The 22,970-nt window shown below is 41.9% G+C and overlaps 1 protein-coding gene and 1 pseudogene across 1 annotated transcript in view; one reads left to right on the top strand and one right to left on the bottom strand.

Annotated features, from left to right (window-relative positions):
* The window catches only part of Ccnk (cyclin K), a 30,606-nt gene extending 8,148 nt beyond the window's left edge, over positions 1-22,458 (bottom strand). The window contains 6 exon segments of the mRNA XM_023719620.1: positions 402-459; positions 947-1,052; positions 6,438-6,569; positions 8,058-8,139; positions 8,649-8,895; positions 22,334-22,458. Of these exon segments, the coding sequence (XP_023575388.1) occupies positions 402-459; positions 947-1,052; positions 6,438-6,569; positions 8,058-8,139; positions 8,649-8,845 (575 nt within the window). The 5' untranslated portion in view covers positions 8,846-8,895; positions 22,334-22,458.
* LOC101574931 lies at positions 19,354-20,344 on the top strand (annotated as a pseudogene).
* Positions 22,459-22,970: the final 512 nt, after the last annotated feature.

Here is a 22,970-nt window from a genome sequence, read left to right as displayed (position 1 = left end):
AATCTACAGAGACCCTGTACATTAAAAAACAAACAAACAAAAAAAACCCCAAAATAACCTCATTACAAGAAACCAAATGGGAAAAAAAAATAAATAAATAAAAAAATAAAAAAAAGAAACCAAATGGGCTCAAAAGATTCCACTGCCAAAATTCACCAATGTATTGCTCTGGAAGTAAGGTTTCAAATTGGTTTGAAGATTTCAAATTCTCACACCTCCAAGCCACAGCTGGGCAGAAAACCCCTCTGCTGAGAAGCAATGGTGTGGACTTCAGCTCCAGCTCTCCCACTGCCTGTTTACCCAGGGTACGTTAAGTTTCTTCAGCCCCAAAATGAGGGCCTTGAATTAAATGACGTATAAAATCTCATAATACAATTACATCAACATCTGAACACATGTACCTGTCATTTACAAAGGTCCATGCCATTTGAACCAACTTTTGAATTTTGTTTTTATCACCTAGAAATGGAGAAACAGGCAAAAATTAGTAAGCATGGAGGGAACAAGAATTTATAAGAAATAGAATTTAAAACCTACTGTGCGTGAGCACAGGAAACAGCTTTCACCCAGGAAAGGGCAGATGAGCAGCGGTGGCCTCCACCCTCCGCTCCTTCCTTCCTTCTCGCTTGTTCTTCTGCATGACCTACGCTGAAACACCATTTATGGGAAAACTGGCTGCCAGGCTAATTTTATTAATCTATTTAAAAATTCTGACTCATTTTCCTGCTTCATATCACTTGGCAACTGGATGACAGGACCTGTTTATGCACGAAGGAAGCAGAATTAACGGCTGCAGCACTGCAGTGCCCGAGCACACTGTGTCCTGGGAATGCCACCCATCAACCGTGCGCTCCTTCCGTAAGAAGCATAATTTGAACATCACCCAGTTTTTAAAAGGCTTGATTTCAGAATAAAAAAGGTCTTTTAGAAACATTTTGCTCCTTACCTTTGAGTTGTTTTGCATATTTGAGTAAGAACTGGTATGGATGCTCTACTTGTAAATCAAACTTTATAGTTTGTAGTAAGATTCTCTCCAGAACCATTACTTCTTCCTACCAAAATAAAAATTAAAAAAAAAAAAGCATTGGGATAGAAAGTGTAAGTCTCAAACAATGTGAACAAATAACTTTCCTGTCTATTTTCTCTTTTTTGTTCATTTTTCTTCTCCATTCAGACTCAGAAATAGCAATAAATTCTGAAAGAACTCACAACAGGTAGAAAATCTAATCCAAGTATTTTTTTTTTTTAATTTTTTTTTATTTATTTATTTGAGAGAGAGAGAGAGAGAGAGAGAGAGAGAGAGAGAGAGAGAGAGAGAGGTGTGTGTGGCCAGCTCAGCCCACCAGGGGGCGGGGCTGGCTGGCATGTGGTGCTGGGGGATTGAACCGCGGTCCCTGATGCCTTGCCGAGCTTGTTCTAAGTAGGTGCTTTAGACCACTGAGCCATCTCTCCAGCCCTAATCCAAGTATTAACTCAAGGAAAATGACAACAAAATAAAAATCTGTAAAAATAGTACTGCTTCCACATGAATCCCTCTTAACAAAACCGAATAACTTCTTTCAAGATTCCTACAAAACTCAATTCCCAGAAAGCCATAAGGGAGAGAATGCAAGTCAGCTTCATAAAAACTAAGACAACGCAGGGCGCATGTGCATGCCCACACACGTGCACACACAGATGCACAGTGTGCATGTGTAAAGGGAACACAGCACTGTCTTTAAATCTTTCATTTATAAAAAAATACGTGCCCCAACATTGGTTTTTTTTTGGCTGAACTGGGGATTGAAGACCCTTGTGCTTGTCAGGCAAAACCTATTCTACTGAGCTATCTCCCTGGCCCCTACATTGTGTATTAAAAACATAGGTATCATTTTTCCTTTTATTGGAAATGCTGGCTCTTTTTTTTTTTTTTTGTATTTTAGAGAAGGGTCTACAGGGTGTTCAGGGTCTCACTACTAGATCAGACTTTTAGTGATCTTCCTGTTTACACCCTCCCAAGAACTGGGATTACACATGTGCACCACCACGCCCAGTCTCAATCCCATATCAGTGGGGCCTGGGGGCAGGGCTGGCCCAGCAGGCCCCAGGATCAAACCCCCACCCCTGCGCCTGCTTGCAGGCACTTTAATCTGCGGAGCTATTTGGCCAGCCCTGGAAATGCTGGCTAAATCCTTACCTTGCACTACACATGCATGCATTTACATACATATATAATCTTTCCGGTCACTGATCAGTTCATCTACTTCTGTACCACAATCAAAGGGGTAGGGTTGGTTAGTCTCATTATTACTCCTTTTTTAACGAAGTTGCCTGTTTTTGCAAGTTCCTAGCCAACCACGGTTCCAATCTCAAGATAAAATAAAAGCCACTGATGGTCTGATTGGGAACTCACTGACTTTAGAGAATAAATAGGAAAAAAAATAGATTTTTTAACTCAACAAACCTTTAATAAAAATTTTTTCAGTCCTTTAGTTTCAAAGGGCTTTGCAGATGAAAAAAATCTCAATAGTAGTCCCACAAACATGAACTTTGGGAAGAGGAGACACAGTGAATGACTTTCATTCCAAAGCACACCATTACTTTAAAAGCACACAGGTGAGTCTATGAGTTACTGTTCTAAATGGCATGCAAGATTTAAATTTTTCTCTCCATTTTCCTTTCATAGTCTGTGTATAAAAAGCTTTTTTTTTTTTTTTTTTTGCCTGTTGTCAATACCTGTTTCCCAGAAGTTCCAACATTTCTTCTAAATTTAGAAACAGACTCAGGCAGTGTGCCAACAGTCTGCAGGCAGCGGTGCATCTAGTACTACAAGACAGCCCAAGGCCTGCCTGCTCTTTGTGTCTCGGTACTGAACGAATCAGTGGGCAGTTATATCACCTGCACAGCCCATCTCACTGAAGGCTCCCTGCAGTGCTCTGCTTCCCTGGGTTACTGGGCAGAATTCTCTCATAGCACCTTTAAATGACTGTTTATAGCAGTTCCTAACTCTCATAAGGAGATATGTCACTACCTTATTAAAATATATCTTGCCACATAACTGTAAAATCCATGTCAGCAAAGAAATAGATGTTCTGCCAAATTTTATCTAGTGCTTAATACACTGGCCAAATTAAACATCGTTGACTATATGAGAAATTAACATTACTCAGGAAAACTATTCAGTTCAAGCAAAGCTAAATGATGCCCAAAAAATGACACACACTCAACTTTGTTTTCCCTAGTACTTACACTGCCTCTCCAAATAACTGCCCTCTTCTTTGCCAAGCAGAGTACTGGGACTTCCCTGCTCCTGGACACCATCTGGCTCGTACCTGCACATGGGAGAGGAAGCGGACGGAGCCCCCTGCCAGTTAGGTCTCACTTGTGGAGCTACTGCACTACGCCCTTGTCTAGGGACAGTGGAGGCACAGGTCTACTCGGCAGGGCCAGGGCACGCCTTGGCTTCCTAACAGGAGCATTCATGGTGAGCAAGGAAGAACAACATCTCCAGGGACACCTAGGGCAGTACACGTCAGCTGTTGCCAGGCATCTTCACACACGGGGCCCACACATGTGTGGTCAGCCTTAACACCAGCTCTTAAGCCATGAGGTTCATCCACCTATGACAAAAATTTGGTATGTCCCTACAGGTGGATGACACCTATGATGGACTTGACATCTGTGGAAACTTAGGGTTACACTGTCTTACAAATATGAACTTTTGGTTACTGTTAATTTGAGTCTCTAACAGTTCCAATTTTATAAATAAGTGATTTCTAATTAAGTTTAAAGGGCAGAATTACTCCACACTGACAGTGCTTATAAAGCCTGAGTATTAGACACATACACAGTACACACTGCAGTATCCCAGCTCACTCCTGAAAGGAGTGAGAAGAGGCTGCACATTCTGCACCAGGCGAGAGTGCTGCATGGCAGGGGTAAGACAGACACGGACGGTGCCCACCTTACCACCCCAGCTGCTTTCAACTGCGATTTTGAGTTTCCTCTGTAACACTATAGTCACTTCCTTAACAAGACTCTGCTGAATGCTCGTGTCTAGCCACCACACTAGGTGCTTTTACTCCTTGTGCAACTTATAGTTAAGAAGAGGAAAGATTTATCTGTGTGACTTTTTCCAATGGGCCAGTGACAAGCAGTGGCAATGGAAAGAAGCCCCACGCTGAGGTTGCAGCCCCAGGCCCATACCACAGCTGCTGGGGTGAGGCTGGTAATCTCCTAAGAAAGAGCACTTTGGGGGCTGGGGCGATAGCTCAGTGGAATAAATGCTTGCCTGGAAAGCGCAAGGTCCTGAGTTCAATCCCTAGTACCACCACCAAAAAAAGAAAAAGCACTTTGAAGAAACACCTCCATACCATCTCTAGTTCTTGTGGGTTCTAGATAACTCTTCAGTGTGCCTTCAATCCAATACAAAATGACATACAGAAGCTTCTTGATCCAGAACCAAGAAATCAGAGATCCAGGTTTGAAGAAGTAAACATTTTGAAAAACCCCCACAACCCCAGCACACTGTTACGGTTGGGCGACGTGGTGAAAGTAGAAGCTGTCGGAGGGCACCACGGAGGTGCCCTGCCACTGCCACAGAGAAGCCCAGCATGAAGAGGCCAGGAGAAGCCCCCAAGCTCAGCAAAAGTAAATCACGGTATCCCCGCTTCCAAAGTCAAGAGCCTATCGTTGATTTTCAGAACATCTATGTTTGGCCAACTAGTATTATCTGTTTCTCAAAGAATATGGTCAAATGAAACACTTTTCTCAATTAAAGATTTACTTAGGATGAATCCCAAAAGAACCCGAAGGTGGACTTTAGAAATTTATCTTTGCTATGACGACTCAACTTTTAAAGTAAAAAATGTCTATTGTAACTTCTGAAACTAGTTAGCAAATTAACTTAAAAAACCCCCAAAACTTGTATTTATTTTACAAATATATGGAAACCAGGACCAAGAGCAAACTCTATTTGGCATCCTTTGTTGTTTATGGGAAAATCTCCCTCTGGAATAAAGAACTGCACCCTCACAGGGTGCTTGGGAACAGCAAACATGCACAGAAGGCTCTGGGGAAAAACACTAAAACCAAGAAGTCTGTGGGATTATTTGATTGGGTTTTCTTTTCTTTTTTTCTTTTTTTGCGGTACCAGGGATTGAACTTGGAACCCTGTGCTGGCCCGACAAGCACTTATTCTACTGAGCTATCTCTGTGGGATTATTTGATACAAAACTATCTAATGGAAACTAAATGATGCATAACGCTAAGTCGAGGAACTCAATCTAAAAAGACTTCATACTGTATGTTTCTATTTCTATGACATTCTGGAAAAAGTGAGATTACAGAGACAGCGAGATCAGAGACTGCTAATGGTTAAGTGGAAGGAAGGGATGAAGCGGCAGAGAGCACTGCTATCTTCCCAGACCCTAAAAACACACTGTACTATTATATTATTCACTTGTCCAGGTTCATGGAATGTGTAAAACCAGGAATGAACCTTAATGTAAGTGACAATGACATGTGACAACTGGTCCATCAACAGTGACACATATACGGCTCTGTGGAGGCTGTGTGTTGTGGGGCAAAAGACATGCAGGAACTCTCTTGATTGTGCTGTAAATGTAAAAGTGCTCTAAAGAAATCTACATAATTACGAGGCATGATAAACATTATAAAGAATAAAACTATCATCAGTCCTTGACATGGTATTTTTCAAAACATAGTAAAAACCTGCTTAATTATTTTAACCCTATTTTTCCACAATGGCAGAGGCTGTGACAAAGGGACAGGATGAGATCATAGTATCAATGTAAGGGTGCTTGAAAACTTTGCAAATGTCAGAAACCTTCCCGCCCCCGCCTTTTTAAAATCTTGTATTTATTTGGCACAGGGTCTCGCTACAGAGCTCAGACTTACAGAGCGATCCTCCTGTCTCAGCCTCCATAGTGCTGGGGTTACAGGTGAGTGCCACGCCATGCAGTTTCAGTGGCCAGCTTGGCACCCAGAACTGGCACGGCATGTGGTACTGGGGATTGAACCCAGGTCCTTGTGCTTGCCAGGCAGGAGCTTAGATGGCTGAGCTAGCTCCCAAGCCCCCTCCCATTCTTCAGATGCAATAGGTACAACAGCATTTTACTGAGTCAGGAGCTAGACGGAGACAAGCCCTCCTGAGGCACAGAAGCTAAGAAGGGGCACACTGAGGGGAAGAGGAGGATTTCTGCTCACACCCACCTCAGGCCCATTGTCCTTCAAGTGCTCAGGATGTGGAAGGCACACGGAAGGCACTCCATGATGGCTACGCACTCTTCCTGCCCATCTTATAATTCAAGCAGCATCTTCCACAGAACCCTCCCGGGAACTCAAGGCACCGACAGACATGGGTGCCACAGCCACTGTTTGCATCTTAATAATGTCATAAGGAATCAACTTTTGAAGGCAGAAGTTTTGGTTCTTACCTTTGGGTCATCTCCAAACTGGCCAAACTGTACATCATTTAATAAACTACGAGCTGTTTTGATGATATCTTTACACTTTTTTGGAGTTTCTTCTACTTTCCCAGCCAAAAAGAGACAACAAGCTCCTGTCACCTAAACGGGAGACAAAAGGTCTTACATTTTGTTAACAGATTTTTAATTGCTTAATAAACCAGGCCCTTTCATTCTTGTACCTTGAGCCATTTACAAATATTGATATTCTAAAAGCTTGATGGACATTTTATAACCCTGAAAAAATATATGCCTTTGTAAACTTCTTAGAGGGCTGGGGGTGTAGCTCAGTAATAAGAGTGCTTGCCGGCTTTCATGAGGTCTTGGGTTTGATCCCTAATTCTGGAAAAAAAATCATATATAAAATTCATTTTTCAAAAGAACTGTCATATGTCAAAAACAAAGCCACAGAACTGAATTTCCGTTTTATACTGTAGTTTGGAAGATTTCAACTTTCTGTATAGTAAACTGCTATGCAAGCAGAATAAGCACAACCACATATGTCTTGTGGAATATGCTTCCATACCGCTGTCCATACTTCCTTTCCTTCCTGCTAAGGGCAGAATGTACAAATAATCTCCAACGTAGCTGTATTCAGAGGTGGGGCTCTGCACACACACAACCCCCATGACTGGGTCACCCAACCTCACAAAGGAGGCCCAAGAGAGCACTTGTTCCTCCTTCCCATGGCGTGGATCTCAATTTGCCAGTAGCTCAAGTTTGGCTTCCCAGCTTTCACAACTGTGAGGACTAAGTTGCTGCTAGCCATGAATTACCTGGTGTGAGCTTACTCTATTACAGTCATCCGCAGCTGCAACGGACAAAGACGTTCTCTCCAGTTACCTCAACCTTAGTGTAGTCCATGTATTATAGGGGGTCTCTATTCTCTCTCCCCAGCTTCTCCCAACCCATTCCAATCCTTCTCTCATCACATAATCTGACTATACTGGATGCCACTCTGCCAGAGGTTGATGCTAATTCTGTCAGTTTCCTAAAAACTTTGGAAACCAGCAAGGAAGACAAGCACACATACCTAATAAAACCTCCAACAAATGACACTCCTCTTGTCTGTCTAGCTTCAGAAGCCAAATGTCCCTCTCTGCTTTAAAGGTTACCATGTTCTGACTCAGCCGACCCTCATAGCCAGGGTCTCACCATTTTTTCCCTCTACACGGAGCTCCGGCTGGGTCTGTCAATGTGCTGTGTGCCTCCCCTTGCATCTGTCAGTTCTAGGCAGACCACTATCTTGGCCGTCTCTGCACATCTACGCAAGCTGTGTAGCCAAGGCTTAGCCTATGATGTGCACCTCTGCCTGGAGCACTCCCTGATTGCTGCACAGTACCATTCTTCCTGTCCTGAAGTCTCCCAGCCCTCCATGTGCACCTCTCCCAGACCTACACTTATCTAGGAAAAGGTAACAGGGAAGCAAACTTTCACACAAAGTACAATACAGTGGTGGCTTACATAGTTAGTTGGAAAAGACAACTCAAACTTGATTTTGTTCAAAAATAACACGCTAAGACTATGTGTCCACCAAAATGGGTGGAAATAATAATGTGGCAGAGAGCACAGTAATGTTTAAACACTTACATATCTTGGGAATTGCTTGAAGGAATGAAACATGTAGAAGCGATGAAAATAAATTATTCCAGTTGCCAGGGTGTCATAGTGTCTGTTTCACTGTTAAGGACTTTAGCAGTCATTATCTATAGGTTATGTTTTTAGTTAAATGCAGGAAAACAATAAAGACAACAATCAGTGATAATGAACAGTGCAAAAAGCGGGCACAACGGGCATCTCAGGATGTTAGAATTTTGGTGCAAGAATGAGCATTTTCCCTGGCAAGTGCAAGGGCCTGAGTTCAATCCCCGGTTCCAGGAAAAAAAAAAAAAAAGAATGAGCACTTTGAAGTCTTATGCTTTTAACAAGCCTTAAGAAACACTTCAGCTGTTATCTTAATGGGTGCTGGCTTCCCTTCTGGGGGGCCACTTAGTGGCTGAGCCTACACATTTAACGATAAACTAGAATCAGAAAACCTCTGGAGAATCACACCTTCAGAACGTTTATACAACGAAGATGTACGAACTGTCCTACTGCAGAGAAGTAACAGTATATTATGTCTATAGTATCTATTCAAATTCTTGGTGGTAGTGGGGGAGATTTCCAAGAGGATCAGGATACAGTCCCAATCGTGTGCCGACATCGAAGATGAACCGAGCACCCTCTCGGCGGTACCGGGCCTCTGTGGCCGGATCAAGTCCTTCGAGTTGCGAGGGTGTATGAGCCAAGTCTTTCTTATCCCAGTACCAACATGGTTTTGTGTGGTCCAGGTTTGCTGACGTTACTGAAGGGCTTGAATTTTCTTTGTTCTCCTTCATTTATTGAAGTAGACTTGTTCTTTCCAAAGTTTTCTGAAAATGTTAGACTCCTAAGAGAAAAAGGCACAAAGCTGGAAAAGTAAGCAACATTACAAGTCACCCTAATCATTATAAGCAATCTACGGCCACAGGATGTTCTTCATGTTGAATCAAAATTCCCTATAGGAATTCCACTGCTGACTGCCAATGAGAAGCCCAGGCCAACCTCCAATGCCCACTGAGCACATACACTAAGTAACTTCAGGACTGTAGGTTCCCAATTTCATGGCTGCTGATGAGAAAAGCATTTTTTCCTCCTTTTGAGGCTAAACGTTTAAGCTTGGCCAAGATTATGGGAGAAACCAAGTACATCTTACTTCCTTCTGCTTTTATTCACCAGACACATACTTTCCTCATGCTGATCTAGAGTCCATTCTTCAGTGAAATTTGGACTTGTGTTAATCCCTACAAAGATTTATGTTTCAAAATTATCCTTTCTTCCATCAGAGATAGAATTTCCCCTTGTTAGTTTACCTGATTTCACTCAGGCACTCTACTTACAAAAGCTAAGGGACTGGGTGAGTTCACAAGTCACCAAACTGAGCAATAAACCAGGTGTGTGGGTGTAGTGGTGTCTGGGTGTTGTGATTTGGGGAAAAAGGAAGGTGCTTCAAACTGTTCTTGCTGCTTCTTATCCTGTTCCTTTTTTTTTTTTTTTTTCATTCAGAATACAGTCTTTAAAAGCTCCATGCTTCCCAAAGAAAACATCACAAAGAGCTCCTTTAGAGGTCATCCAAACGTGGAGGTCCTTGTAAAAAGGTTCGGGAAACAGAAGTCATTTCCAAACAGGCCAGCAGAAGGGTTCCAAGAGAGACTGGCTGGAGCAGGCTGAATCTGGTGAACAAGAAAACAGCACGTCTGTGGCTAGGATCTGAACCAGGGCTCCACCAGTACATCTGGAAGCCACCCTTTTCCTCAGCCTGCCTCATTTCTGGTAGCAAGGTGACAAAGAAGAGCTGCTTGCGTATTCTCTTACTCTTTGTACCTGGCACTTCCAAAATGAACATGCTGTTTCCTTCAACAGGAAGAAATACATAACTGGAAAAGGTACCGTTTGCATGAGTTACGTTTATACTTTTGTACAGTATTTATTAAACTGGGCAATACTGGGGGGCTGTTTACTAAATTCTCAGAAACCATCATTGTGAGAGATCATTTCTCTTCTATGGAATTGGCAAAAATTCAAAATGTTGGCAATTTACTGTTTCGCCAAGGCCAGGGAGAAGTGAGCATTCTCCCTGGTTGTGGGTAGGAGTAAAAAATGGCACAACTGTCACAGCAGGAAAGCTGAAGTATCTAACAAAATGACACACACATTTGCTCTTTGACTTAGCAACACTGCTGCTAGGGATGGTCTCTGGAGACACCTCCACAAGTACGAAACAACATACGTATGAGACTGTCCACTGCACTGTTATCTGTAACAGCACATCTGTAAATAACCTAAGTGCTCAGCAACAGAGACTATGTAAACAAGATTATGGTACATGAACATGACAGTGTACCACATGGCTGGAGGATGGTGAGATTTCCAGGATTAGCAAAGGGCAGGGTAGCACACGTAGTGCACTAATACCTAGATATGAGAACACAGGACAAAATTATTTTCTTGTCCCCAATTTTTTAAAAACAACAATAAAGTTCTCAACAGAAATTGGGGAAAAACAGAATGAGAGAACAAAGATGTGATCAGGACTTCACTGATCTATCACTTTTATACAGCTTTTTGACTTTTTAGGGAACTATTTTAAAATTGTAGATTTATAGAAGTTATAGACATAGCATGGAAGTTTTTGTCTTTGTCCTTAACTCAAGCTTTTCAAGTTCATATCCTACATACACACAGTACTAAAAAACTAGCACAATAAACTGTAGCTTTTACTTGGAGCTCTTCTAAAATCTTTTCTGCTGAATGACCCAACCCAGGATGCTATACTGTGTTTAGGTGTCATATATTCTTAGTCCCAGCTCTTCTTTTAAAAGTTATATATATACATACACACACACACACACACACACACACACACACACACACATATCCTGTATTTGGTACATACAGGGTCTCACTACACAGCTCAGACTTGTAGTGATCTCCTGTTTTCAGCCCCCCTGCTCATTGCCCTTTTCATTTTCTGTTCTTCAGAAGCCAGTCACCAGCTTCAGCCCATGGTCCTTACTTGAGGATATGGAAATTTAAGTGCTACCTTCTGCAGGAAGAAGGATCAAAGAACTTGTGGACGTATGTTAAAACCGCCACAGTAATTGCTAATTCTTTAAAAATATTGCAGTGCAAAATACTACGCAACTGCCTGTTACTTCTTAATGTCTCATCCCCCTAATTTCAGCATTCATTTGAGGATCTTGTGCAATTATTATTTTACCTTTTATTTATTTGGTACATGGTCTCACTACACAGCTTGGACTCAGTGATTCTCCTGCCTCAGCGCCCCCAGTGCTGGGATTAGAGGCGTGTGCAACCATGCCTGGTTTCAGTGCCCAGCTTGGTGTGGGGACAGCATGGCATGTGGTACCAGGGATCGAACTCAGATCCTTGCACTTGCCAGGCAGGCGCTTACACTGTCGCGCCCACTCCCTGGCCCACAACAATTATTGCTGTGGCTTTTCTTTTCTCCTAGAGATAGGATTGAATATGTTGTATAGGCTGGCCTTGAACTCCTGAGCTCAAGTGACCCTTTTTCCTCAGCCTCCCAGCTATGCCTGGCTACTGTGGTGATCCTTTTTCTTTTTTTAAATGTATCTGGTCCTGGATCTACAGGGTCTCACTACGCAGATCAGACTCAGAGTGATCCTCCTGTTTTCAGCCTCCCAAGTGCTGGGATTACAGGCCTGCACCACCATACCCAGGCTCATTCACTGTCTCAGTGTGCCCTGGGGGTGGAGCTGGCACGGCACAATGGGGATCGAACCCCACTCCCTGCATCTGCCTAAGCTGAACTATCTGGCTGGCCCTTACTGTGGTGTTCTTAATAGTGACTCTCCACTCTTCAAAATCTATTACTTTAAATTTTTTTTATAAGAACAGTTTGGGTTGGAGATATAGCTCAGTGGTATAGTGCCTGCCAGGCAAGCAGGAAGTTCCATTCCCAATACCACCCCCCAAAAAAGGTAGCTTTGCTCTATTTTCAATTATGTAAATATTTATAAATACACACACACACACACACACACACACACACATTTTGGCAGAACAGGGGATTGAACTCAGGTTGTTGCGCTTGCCAGGAAAGCACTTATTCTACTGAGCCATCTCCCTGGCCCAATATTTAATATATTGACAAATATAAGAAAAAAGCAAATCCTACCCACCCTTGGAATAAACCCCTTGTATGTCAAATGCATAACCTAACCACATGAAAAAATTATTTCAAGTAATGTGGGATCCCAATAACACCCTCATTGAGACATACTCTAAGGACAAAAAGAACTGGAAAGAAATCTTAAACTTTATTATACTATAGTAGCTTTGATACATACTTTTCAATCAAATTTTAGTACATTGCAGAATAAAAATATGTAAATTTTAACATTAAGAAACAAGATTTTCAGTGCAAAGGAAATACACTATAGACATGCACAAAACTAAAGAAAAAAGTTATGTTAAATTTTAATTAAAATAATTACAAGTAAATTTATGCCTATCTTCTAACTGTCCATTTCTAATAACTAGAAACTGACATTCCTGTAGTAAGCCACAATTTAATATCAAAATTTTAGTTTTTCACTATTGCCTTCTAAAAGGAAGCAGGCTTCTTTCTGGTCTGGGGTAGGGACTTGGCTGAGACAGTCTAATTGAAGCTTATCAAAGGACACAGGAGGGCCGGTCAGATAGTTCAGTGGACTAAAGCGCCTGCTTAGGCAGAGGACAGAGGCTAGGGTTGGATTCCTGGCCTGCTGTGCTGGCCCTGCCCTCCAGGTGGCACACCTGTAATCCCAGTCCTTGGGAGACTGAAAACAGGAGAATCAGAGTCCAATCTACAGAGTGAGACCGTATAGATGTCATACTTAAAAAAAAAAAAAAAAAAAAAAAAAAAAAAAGGACACAGGAAAACAAGAGGATCACTATGAGTACAATTCTGTATAGTGAGACCCTATAAATCCTATACTACACACACACACACACACAAAAACCCACATAGGAGAGCTGGCAGGAGTGGTACATACCTATCTCAGCTATTATGGGGCTGAGGCAGAAGGACTGCAAGATTTTATTTCATTATTTTTTTTTAATATTTATTTATTTATTTATTTATTTTGTGTGTGTGTGGCCAGCTCAGCCCACCAGGGGGCGGGGCTGGCTGGCATGTGGTGCTGGGGGATTGAACCGCGGTCCCTGTGCTTTGCTTAGCTTAGCTTGTTCTAAGTAGGTGCTTCAGACCACTGAGCCATCTCACCAGCCCCAATTTCATTATTTTTGAATCTTTTTATTTATTTGGTACAGGGTCTCACTACATAGCTCGGATTTAGTGATCCTCTTGTCTCAGTCTTTCCAGAGCTGCTGGGGTTATAGGCATGTGCCATCACATTTGGTTTTGGTGGCCAGCACGGCATACCTAGGGTTCTGGGGCTGTTATGTGGTACTAAAGATTGAATTCAAAACCTTGTGCTTGCCAGGCACGTGCTTAGACCAATGAGCCATCTGTCTCCCTAGCCCCAAGACTACAAGTTTGAGGCAGCTCCAAACTCACTGACAACTTGCCTCAACACGTAAAAATGGATTTATTGTGAATTTTTCTCAGGGCAAATGGCACTGTGATTACACAGGAGAATGACTATTCTTAGGAGACTCAGGCTAAAGTATTTCCATTAAAGTGTGATGTCACAACTTACTTTCAAATGGTCTAATTAAAACACAATCACACAGGGAGTGTGGCAAAACACCAATATACGTCCAGTTTAGCATGTACATTATTGTACCGAACTTTCATGTAATAACAAATTGTGTGTGGGGGGAATCACATGAGGGGCTGGGAATGTGGCTCAGTGGCAAAGAGCTTGCCTTGTACACATGAGGCCCTAGCTTCGATCCAGCATCCCCTGCCCCCGCAAAAAAAATCAGATGCGACTGCTTAGGGGACCAGGAGAATGACTTCTATTCTTTTCTTATGTTCATTAGACTGGAACCCCTCAGCTAGGGAATATCTGCTTATATGCAGGTGGTGGTTTTATAGCCCTTGTAATTCAACTATAACATACAAAAAGAAAAATGTACTAATTATAAGCATATAACTGATTTCCACAAAGTAAACATCTTTGTAATACTACTCAGTAGAAAACCAGAATATTGTCAACATTCCAGGGACTTTGTTCTTTTAGTCACTAGTTCCCCAAAATAACCTCTATCCCGAGCACATATCTGGGGTGCTTTTTAAAGGACTGCCCAATAGCACAGTGCACACCAGCAGTGCACAAGAGCTGTCCTGTATTTATTGTATAGAAATACAATTTACCTGTTTTACTGTGATGAACATCTGAAATATTTCTCATCTCTTATATTAATTGAGATTTACATACATTCTTGTAGAACTGATGGCACTTGGCCAGTTGGCTGGGGGAATCAGTATCCCAGCATTTCTAATTTATGTGTGATACACTAGCTGGTAATCATCACCTTAAGAGCTGTTAGCCAGCCTAACGGCTGTCTATACATTTATTCATCCAATCATTTGCTGGATGAGCATTTACTGTGAGCCATGCCTCTCAGCACGGGGATGTCTTCCCCTCACCTTCCCAGTTTATGTTCTAGGGAGAGAAGGGAAACAAAGCAGGGAAGTGAAAAGAAAGTGCTGAAAGAAGAATCCAGTTGAAAGAAGAATCTGGTTCTAAGAACAGCAGCTTTGAAGAACCTGAAAGATACTTGTATAGAAATATTTCTCAGGCAAGCAGGCCTGTTGAAATCTGGAAAGAATGGATCTACTTGGGATGTACAAATGTGTCAACTGCAAATCATATACAAAAAGATAATGTAGGAAATCTGTCCACGCACTGAAGACCAAATATCTACTGAGGCCCTGGATCCCACAATAACATTCTACATCAGTCCAGCTGAAGGCCTAGAGTTCATAACAGTATCTCCCACAAGTCCCACTGGAAGCCAAAAGCCTACAACAATATACATGTCTACTTTATGCATCTGAGCTGGGAAGGCCCAAAGGTCAATGGTGGAAGCTAGAAAGTCTGTGCCTGCGCGATGAAGGATCTGTGCTAGAAGGATGAGGATCTGCACTACAGCCAGGATGCTACACTCAAAAGAGTCAGAGCTCCCCCAAAAGGGTACCACAGCCATCTTCAGAAACAGTGAAGTCCTGAGCTCCTTCAACAATGAGGAAAGCTGAGTTTCTGTCAGGAAAGCCAAGGACTCAAGCTTCTCTAGGAGACTGAGTAGTGCACCATCTTTACTCTCTGAGGCCAGGAAGCAATGTTCAAGGTGAGTTCCCTCAACGTGAACTGCAGCAATTCTCAGCTACAACAAAGTCCTGAGCTCCTCCTCTGACAAGAACAGCCAAGTTCACCAGAAAAGCCAGCAAGACAAGGTCCTCCAGTAGAATAGCCCAAGAGAACCAGCAACTACCCAGAGGTTTCTACCAGCTCCCAGCAGCTATTCAACAGTCTCCCTAGTTTTACCTCTTATGCTGTGGGCAATAATCCTCAGGTGGGCCTCCCACACCCAGCACCACCCTAGTTCAGATCAGTTGGGTGTAACAAGTTGACCATCAGTTGGCAATCCACCACATTAAAAAAAATGAGAGGATAGAATCTCAGTTCATAAGTGGATGCATCATAAATATATTCAAGTCTGTTTTATCTGTGGTCACTGGCCAAACTCCATGCTAATAAACTAGTATTCTATTGCCAAAGCCAAAATTAGTAATCTTTAGACTCTGGCGCAGAACAAATAAAACATGAAACACAATGAATATATGTGTGTGTGTGTGTATATATATATATATATATATATACACACACATGTATATGTAACATACATATGTAAAATATATAGTACATATGAAAATGTATATAAAAGAGCAATAGTCTATAAATCATCCATGTCCTAAAAATGTGCCTAACTCAGTTCTATAGCCCCGTCACCTATTACTCAATTACTTTTTCACAGGATCCTGAAGTTATAAATTTTCTCATTACAGTTCATGATTACTATAATGACAGATTTATGAGCTCCACGAAAATGAAAATCTTTCCATACACAAGAAGCATGTCAAGGCATTTTAGGAACACCTTTTAGTTACGTGCTTTAGTTGCATTACATGATGAAAAATGAAATGGATTTTTCAACACTTAGAATAATAAAGGTCACATCATTCTCTTACCCAGCACAGAAGTTTCCTCTTAATACTAAACTAGGTGTGGGGGTGCATGTCTGTAATCCCAACACTCTGGGAAGCTGAGACAGGAGGATTCGACGTGTAAGCCAAGCCTTATTAGTGAGACCCATTCTCAAAAGATATAGAGCTGGTGATTTAGATTGGGGAGAAGATGCACGTGCACACATACCTCAAAACAAAATGATAGTATGAACTGGTTTCTCACTAACCTTCATTCAGCCACTTTTGCTAATGTGACTTAAGTATAGAAAGCAGCCGATGGCATTGCTGAGTATCAATAGTAGGTATTCAATAATCTTGCACTATTTCTGCAATGACTTTTATTTTTCTGTTCATCTAGATAGCAGGCACAAAACAGTGAATGCAACTTACCTTTTTACAACTCTCTGTAACTCCCATTTAATCTTTGAAAATACATTTATCTACCCATTAGACAATTTTTACATTTTCTTTTCTAGAATAGTATAAACCTAACTATTTTAAAAGCATGTTTTTAGGGACTCAAAGTACCTGTTGTAGTCAGGGCTTATAGGGGAATAGATTTAGTACAGGACACATAATTCATAGGATTATTTTATAATATTCACCCAAAGAGTCAAATGCAGAAGAGTGCCAGAAATTTGTCCATACATTAAAGACCCAAAGAATCCAGCCAAGGGCCTGGATCAAACAGCAATGTCCTGCACAAGTTCAGATGAAGAGCTAGAGCCCATGGCAATGTCCTCCACAAGTCCAGCTAGAGGCCTAGAGCCCATGACAATGTCTCATGCAAGTCTATGTCAAGGATCTGCACTGGGAAGACCCAAAGGTCAGTCAGTGGTGGAAGCTAGAAAGTCTGTGCTAGTGGGATGAAGGATGTGTGCCAGCAGGCTGAGGAATCTGCACTAGACCAGGAAGGGACACTCAAGATAAGAACCAATACTCCCCCAAGGAGAACTGTAGCCATCCTTAGCAACATGGAGGGCTAGAGCTCCTCTGACACCAAGAACAGCTGAGTTTGTATCAGGAAAACTAGTGGCAAGTTTCTCCAGGACAATCAGCAGGGCACCATTTTCTCTCCCAGTTCTCCTCTTATGCTGCTAACAACAATCTTCACTTGGGTCCTCTACACCCAGCACCATGTTGATTGAGTTCAGCTGGGTGTTACAAGTTGCCCATTAGTTAATCCACCACAGTACCTCTGAATAATAACCATAAAAACAGAAGAAAAGACTCTTTATGATCTCTCCAGCACATGAGGGGAGTACCTTTGTCCACATCCATTCTTTGTCCATGGAGCAAGCTATATTCCCCTCTCTTTATATCCCCTTTCCATCCCAGGATCTCACTGTGCAGCCAATGTTACCATCAATCTCATGGTTGTCCTATCTCAGTCACTGAAGAACCAGATTTTAGATATATGCCACCACGCCTGGCGAAATTATGTTTTTCTTAACAATTTTATCACTGAGAAAATAGAGCCAGAGACATAAAGTAACCTGCCATAGTTGGCAAGTGGCACAGCCATAATTTGTCTTACATTAGACTAAGATATTACTTTCCCTGAATCTAAACAGTACTTTGTGTCTATAAATGAAGTGCATTGTTAAGACAGATCTTCCTCATCTTTTAAAAAAAATGTATTTGGTTGTTGCACCGTATCACTACGAGCTCAGACTCGTGGTGATCCTTCTGCTTTCAGCCTTCCTAGCGCTGGGATTACAGGCATGTGCCACTACGCCTAGACTCTGGCCTGCTCAACGTGCCTAGGGGCAGGGCTGGCGTGGCAGGTAGTGCTGGGGATCAAGCTGCGGTCCCTGAGCTTGCATAAGCAGATGCTTTAATCCACTGAGCTCTCACCAGCCCCACGATTTTCCTCATCTTATCTTAAACATGTACAGCTGAGTCCTTGTAAATATACTCCTAATTTATAGTCAGTGTGAAGCCGTATTTTCAGCTGGCCCCCTTTTGTTCTTTTCGTACTAAGAATAGAACCTAGGAAGTGCTACACTACATCCACTGTCCTTTTTGAGAAAAAAGCTGAGTTGCTGAGGCTGGCCTCCAACTCAATCCTTCTACAACTTGTGATCAGCCTCCTGGGTGGCTTGGACGCAGGCACACATCACCACATCTGGCTCAATTCAGCTTTTAGGAACTCTTAAGAGTGTCATGTAATGTGGTGCCCACTTAGCACTGCTCAGTTGGCATGGATTTATGAACCTGTAATTTTTGAACATTGTAATAAAAAAAGTACTAATCTAGAAGGGTAAGACTAAAGTCTCTTTAAGCTAATACCAATCCACTAATAAACATTTTGGGTTTAGTAATATGAATGGGCATACATCTACCTAACTACATCTTACCCAAAATACATTTACTTCCTGTGTCAATTAGGGTAGAGAGATTATATTTAGCGTCTTAAGGAAACCTAAATTGACTCATGCCAGCAATCCAGCTGAGTAAGAAAACGTGATTTACATTACCTAACCTTTCCTTACTGGAGCTCTGTCGTTTAGGGAATCAGTGCTCCTTTCCCAGGTACTCACCGACCCCTTTCCAGTCCTCCCAATAATATTCTAAGTTGGATCTTCAATAAATCCTTGCACTTAAGAGCCATCTGACTGCTCTTTGTAAGAATAGATATTTACCACACTTCAGCCTTTTATCATTAGTGTCTTCTAGGAGTCCTCAAAAAATAAGAATAATTTTGCTTTTTTTTTTTTTTTGAGACAAGGTCTCACTATGTAACTCAGGCTGACCCTGAAACTCAACAAGATCCTCCTGCCTGTCAAGTCTCTGAGTACTGGAATTACAAGTGTCCACCATCATGCTTGGCAGACTTCACAATCTTATAAGTAATTACTCTGGCATATGATTTTATATGACCTTGAAAATATAAATTGAATTTAACCTAGGTAGATATTCTTTATAATCTTAATTACCTTGACTTTAATTTTTCTTGATTTTGTTTGTTCTTACCCAATTTCTGAGAAAACAAGCCAAAAATATTTCCCTCTTAATACACTCAAGTGAATTCACTGGCTTCAAAATAATCTCAATCCTGCAATTTGTCTCGTCAACAGCTCACCTCACGCTTTACGGTGAATTAAAGTACTTTCGCAGAAGAAGATGACCACTGTAGAGTTGCAGAGAACTTCCATGAGCACACTGGTATTTCCCAATAAAATATCAAGTGAGCAGCCGTCTTTGGTGTTAGTGAAGAGGCACCTAGCATTTTCAGTATCCTGCATCACATATCTGAGAGTATTTCCAGAGTGTGCTTATGGAACAAGATATCTAGATGATCTCTGTCAAAATTCTCAAGAAGATAAAAACTGTCCAGGATCCACAGTTAGTGAAGTGGATACTAGGATGCTATGATGCTTTACAGAAAAAATATCCAAGGATGGTCATTTTAGCTGTGTACACCAATCCAGAAGACCCTCAGATAATTTCAGAATATTACCAGTTTAAATTCAAGTACACCAAAAATGGACCAATAATGGACTTTATAAGTAAAAATCAAAGCAGTGAATCTAGTACATCATCTGCTGACACCAAGAAAGCAAGTATTCTCCTCATTTGAAACATTTATATTCTAATGCAAATCTGAGACCTTTACAAATGATGTTTGTTTGACCATGAAACTATTTTACTATGATGAAGTTACACCCCCAGATTACCAACCTCCTGGTTTTAAGGATGGTGATTGTGAAGAACTCATATTTGAAGGAGACCCTATGTACTTAAATGTAGGAGAAGTCCCAACACCTTTTCATACCTTCAAAGTAAAAGTGACCACTGAGAAAGAACAAATGGAAAATACTGATTCAACTATGATATTTTCAAAAGAATTAAAAACACCACTTGAGAAAATGCTGGTGGATAAAGACGTAGACGATGAACAGGAACAGTATATAAATGATGACTTTGACTTTAAAACTAAAACGGAAGAACAGAAAAAAAAACCTGGCGCTTTTAAAATGGGAGAACTAAATTTAATTATTGGGGAAGATGAAGTTATGAGGTGTAAAGAAAGTTCAAATCTTTCAATTTTTCATTCTCAGGCTGAACAGTTAGTAAAACATCTGAACTTGATGTTTCTGAAAGCAAAACATGAGGTGGAAGTCTTTTAGAATAACATGGCACATGGAAACCAACCAGTTAAGTCTAAAGAAACTAAGAAGAGAGCTCAAGCTACATCTGGGAAGAGTCTTCCATCACTTTGATTTTTCTAGCCAAGAGTCTGTGCCAAAAAGGAGAAAGTTCAGTGAGCCAAAGGAGCATGGGTAAAACTACTTTTTCTTCTGCACATTTGGAAAGTTGTCATTATTTAAAGTAAAAAATGCCATATTGCTATTTTAAGGTGTGGTCTTCCCTTGCTCTGAAAATTTGTATGCAGTTTTAAACAGTTCATACGCTAAAATGAAGTTTTGGGCCATTATGTTGTGGTCCTTAATTTTACCTAAGATAAATCCAAGAGAACTTTGGAAGAAACCAAAAGCACAAATGTAGTAATTGATGTTGTTCTTTATCTACTGTATACTATTTTCCATTTTAGTGGACACTTTCTTTAAATCTGTACTAACTTAAGACCGTATAATGCAAATCACTTTTTGAAATAATGTTTATTTTGGTATTAAAACTTCGTAGGATTCATTTTTTCCTTTTGTTAAAACTACACCATATAATTAGCTGTTTTGTCTTTGTGTTAAGGCAGTATTCTATACATTGATATACTGTATTAACATATATAATGTACAATTTAAAAATTGGTACTTAAGCTTTTTTACTACAGAACAAAAAGATGACTTTTTAAAAAAATTTTATTTATGTGTGTGTGTGTGTGTGGCCAGCTCAGACCACGAGGGGGCGGGGCTGGCTGGCATGTGGTGCTGGGGGATTGAACCGCGACCACTGAGCCATCTCACCAGTCCGATGACTTTTTTTAAAAGACAAAATGAACTGTTCAGTTTGGTGATTCTTTTTTTTTAAACCTCTTCACATTAACCTGCTTATTTACAGCCAAAACTATGTCAATTTTTAAAAATAACATTCAATTTTAGAACTTGTATCTAAAGTGTAAGAACTTCATAAACAGTTATGTTTATTGCTTCTTGGCGCAAACTACACTTCCCAAGAAACACCATATGTAAAACATGACTTGTATGGGAATCAACCAATATGCCTCAACAGTACATCACAATATAATAAAAATGGGACACCAGGTGGAACATTTCTAAAACATTAACGGTGTTCCCTTAAAAAAAAAGTCCAGGACAGCTATTACATTTAGAATCAAGATCATTTAACGAGCATCTTAGGAACACTAATAATTTCAATCAACACGTCTATTAATGCTGCTGACGCTATCATTCATCCATTCTTTCGTTTGGCAATATAAAGTTTACTAAAGGTCAGTGTCCTAAGTGCCCAGAATTGAAAGCTCCGCTCTTTCATTTTCAGTAACATCATTCACAGAAACCTTCAGGAGCGTCTACAGGTGCAAAGCACCGTTAGGAATCGGTATAAAGCCACACTTATCGGGAAACACAGACACCGCCAAGTCCGCCTTAAAAATATAAAAGCAAGTGCTTTTAAAAGTCGTTCTTAACTCCAAAAGACTTAGCCAAGGCTTCGCTTAATTGACAATCCAAATTAGGGTGCGTTGCCGAGGCTATGGTGCAGACAATTGTTTAATAAGAGTTTTCAGATAACCTTTTACGGCTCAACTCTCTAAAGTACAATTCCTGTAATACGTCAAACTGAACCACCCGGTAGAGAATGGGTGAGACGACGTCTGGGCAAGAACGAGCCTCATGCGGAAGTGCCCTCTCCTCTTTTCTTACCCTTGGTACACAGCTCTCCGTTCTCCAAGTCGGAGTACTGCGCTTAAGTTTCCAAAGTCTCAGTCCGCAAAAATATAGGGACCGACACCCGAAGAAACGAAAGGGAAGATGGGGGAGGGCCGAGGCTGCGGGCGTGCCCAGACCCCTTTCTCTTGTTAGAAAGTCTCCCAGACGGTGCCCGTCCCCTTCACAGAGCCGGCACCAGTTCTCGGGTCTGCCAGGCCCCCAGCCCCGCCGACCCTATCCTGAAGCCCACCTACCAGCCCCGCGTCGCCCGCTAACTTCGACTTCCACCCTCGATGGGCTAGCAGAGGGGAGCGGAAACTGGAACGCGAGATTTCGCCAATGGGCCGCGGCAGGTAGCCATACCGCACTCCAACCTCCAGGTACGCAGGAAGTGGGCGGCGCCACCCACGGTCCATCGGTCACTCACCCCAATCTTCAGGAAAGCCTCTTAGCGACGTCTCTCCTTGCTGACCGCGGCCATCTTGGACGTGGAATGTCGTGGGATACGTCATCACGCTGCGTCTCGCGACGAAAAACTGGAGCCCCGAGAGGCAGTTAGCGTCGAAGACGATCAACCAATCAGAAGGAAATAGAGCTCTAAAAAAGAGGAACTAGCTGCCCGTTTCCTCCCCGCCCACCGGGTGGGTCAGGGGCTGATGCGTGAAGTGGGAGGAGCCAGCTAACGGTCCAACCCATGGGTCCTGCAACTCTCAGCGAAAGGAAATTCGTGGTCAACCGAACATGCTAACGGAACTTGGGCGAGGAGGCGGGGTCTAAGGCGCTGTGGCCCTATCAGAATTCGGGCGTGGGTGAAGCGCAGCCAATTGCAGCCAGGAGCGCGGCCGAGCCAGCCGCTCTCTCCCTCGGAGCCCCCGTCCAATGGTGGCGTCG

Source organism: Octodon degus, unplaced genomic scaffold, assembly GCF_000260255.1.
Source record: "Octodon degus isolate 3935 unplaced genomic scaffold, OctDeg1.0 scaffold00070, whole genome shotgun sequence".
Lineage (NCBI taxonomy): Eukaryota > Metazoa > Chordata > Mammalia > Rodentia > Octodontidae > Octodon > Octodon degus.
The sequence above is the reverse complement of the archived record's forward strand: the minus strand, read 5'-3'. Positions and strand labels throughout refer to the sequence as shown.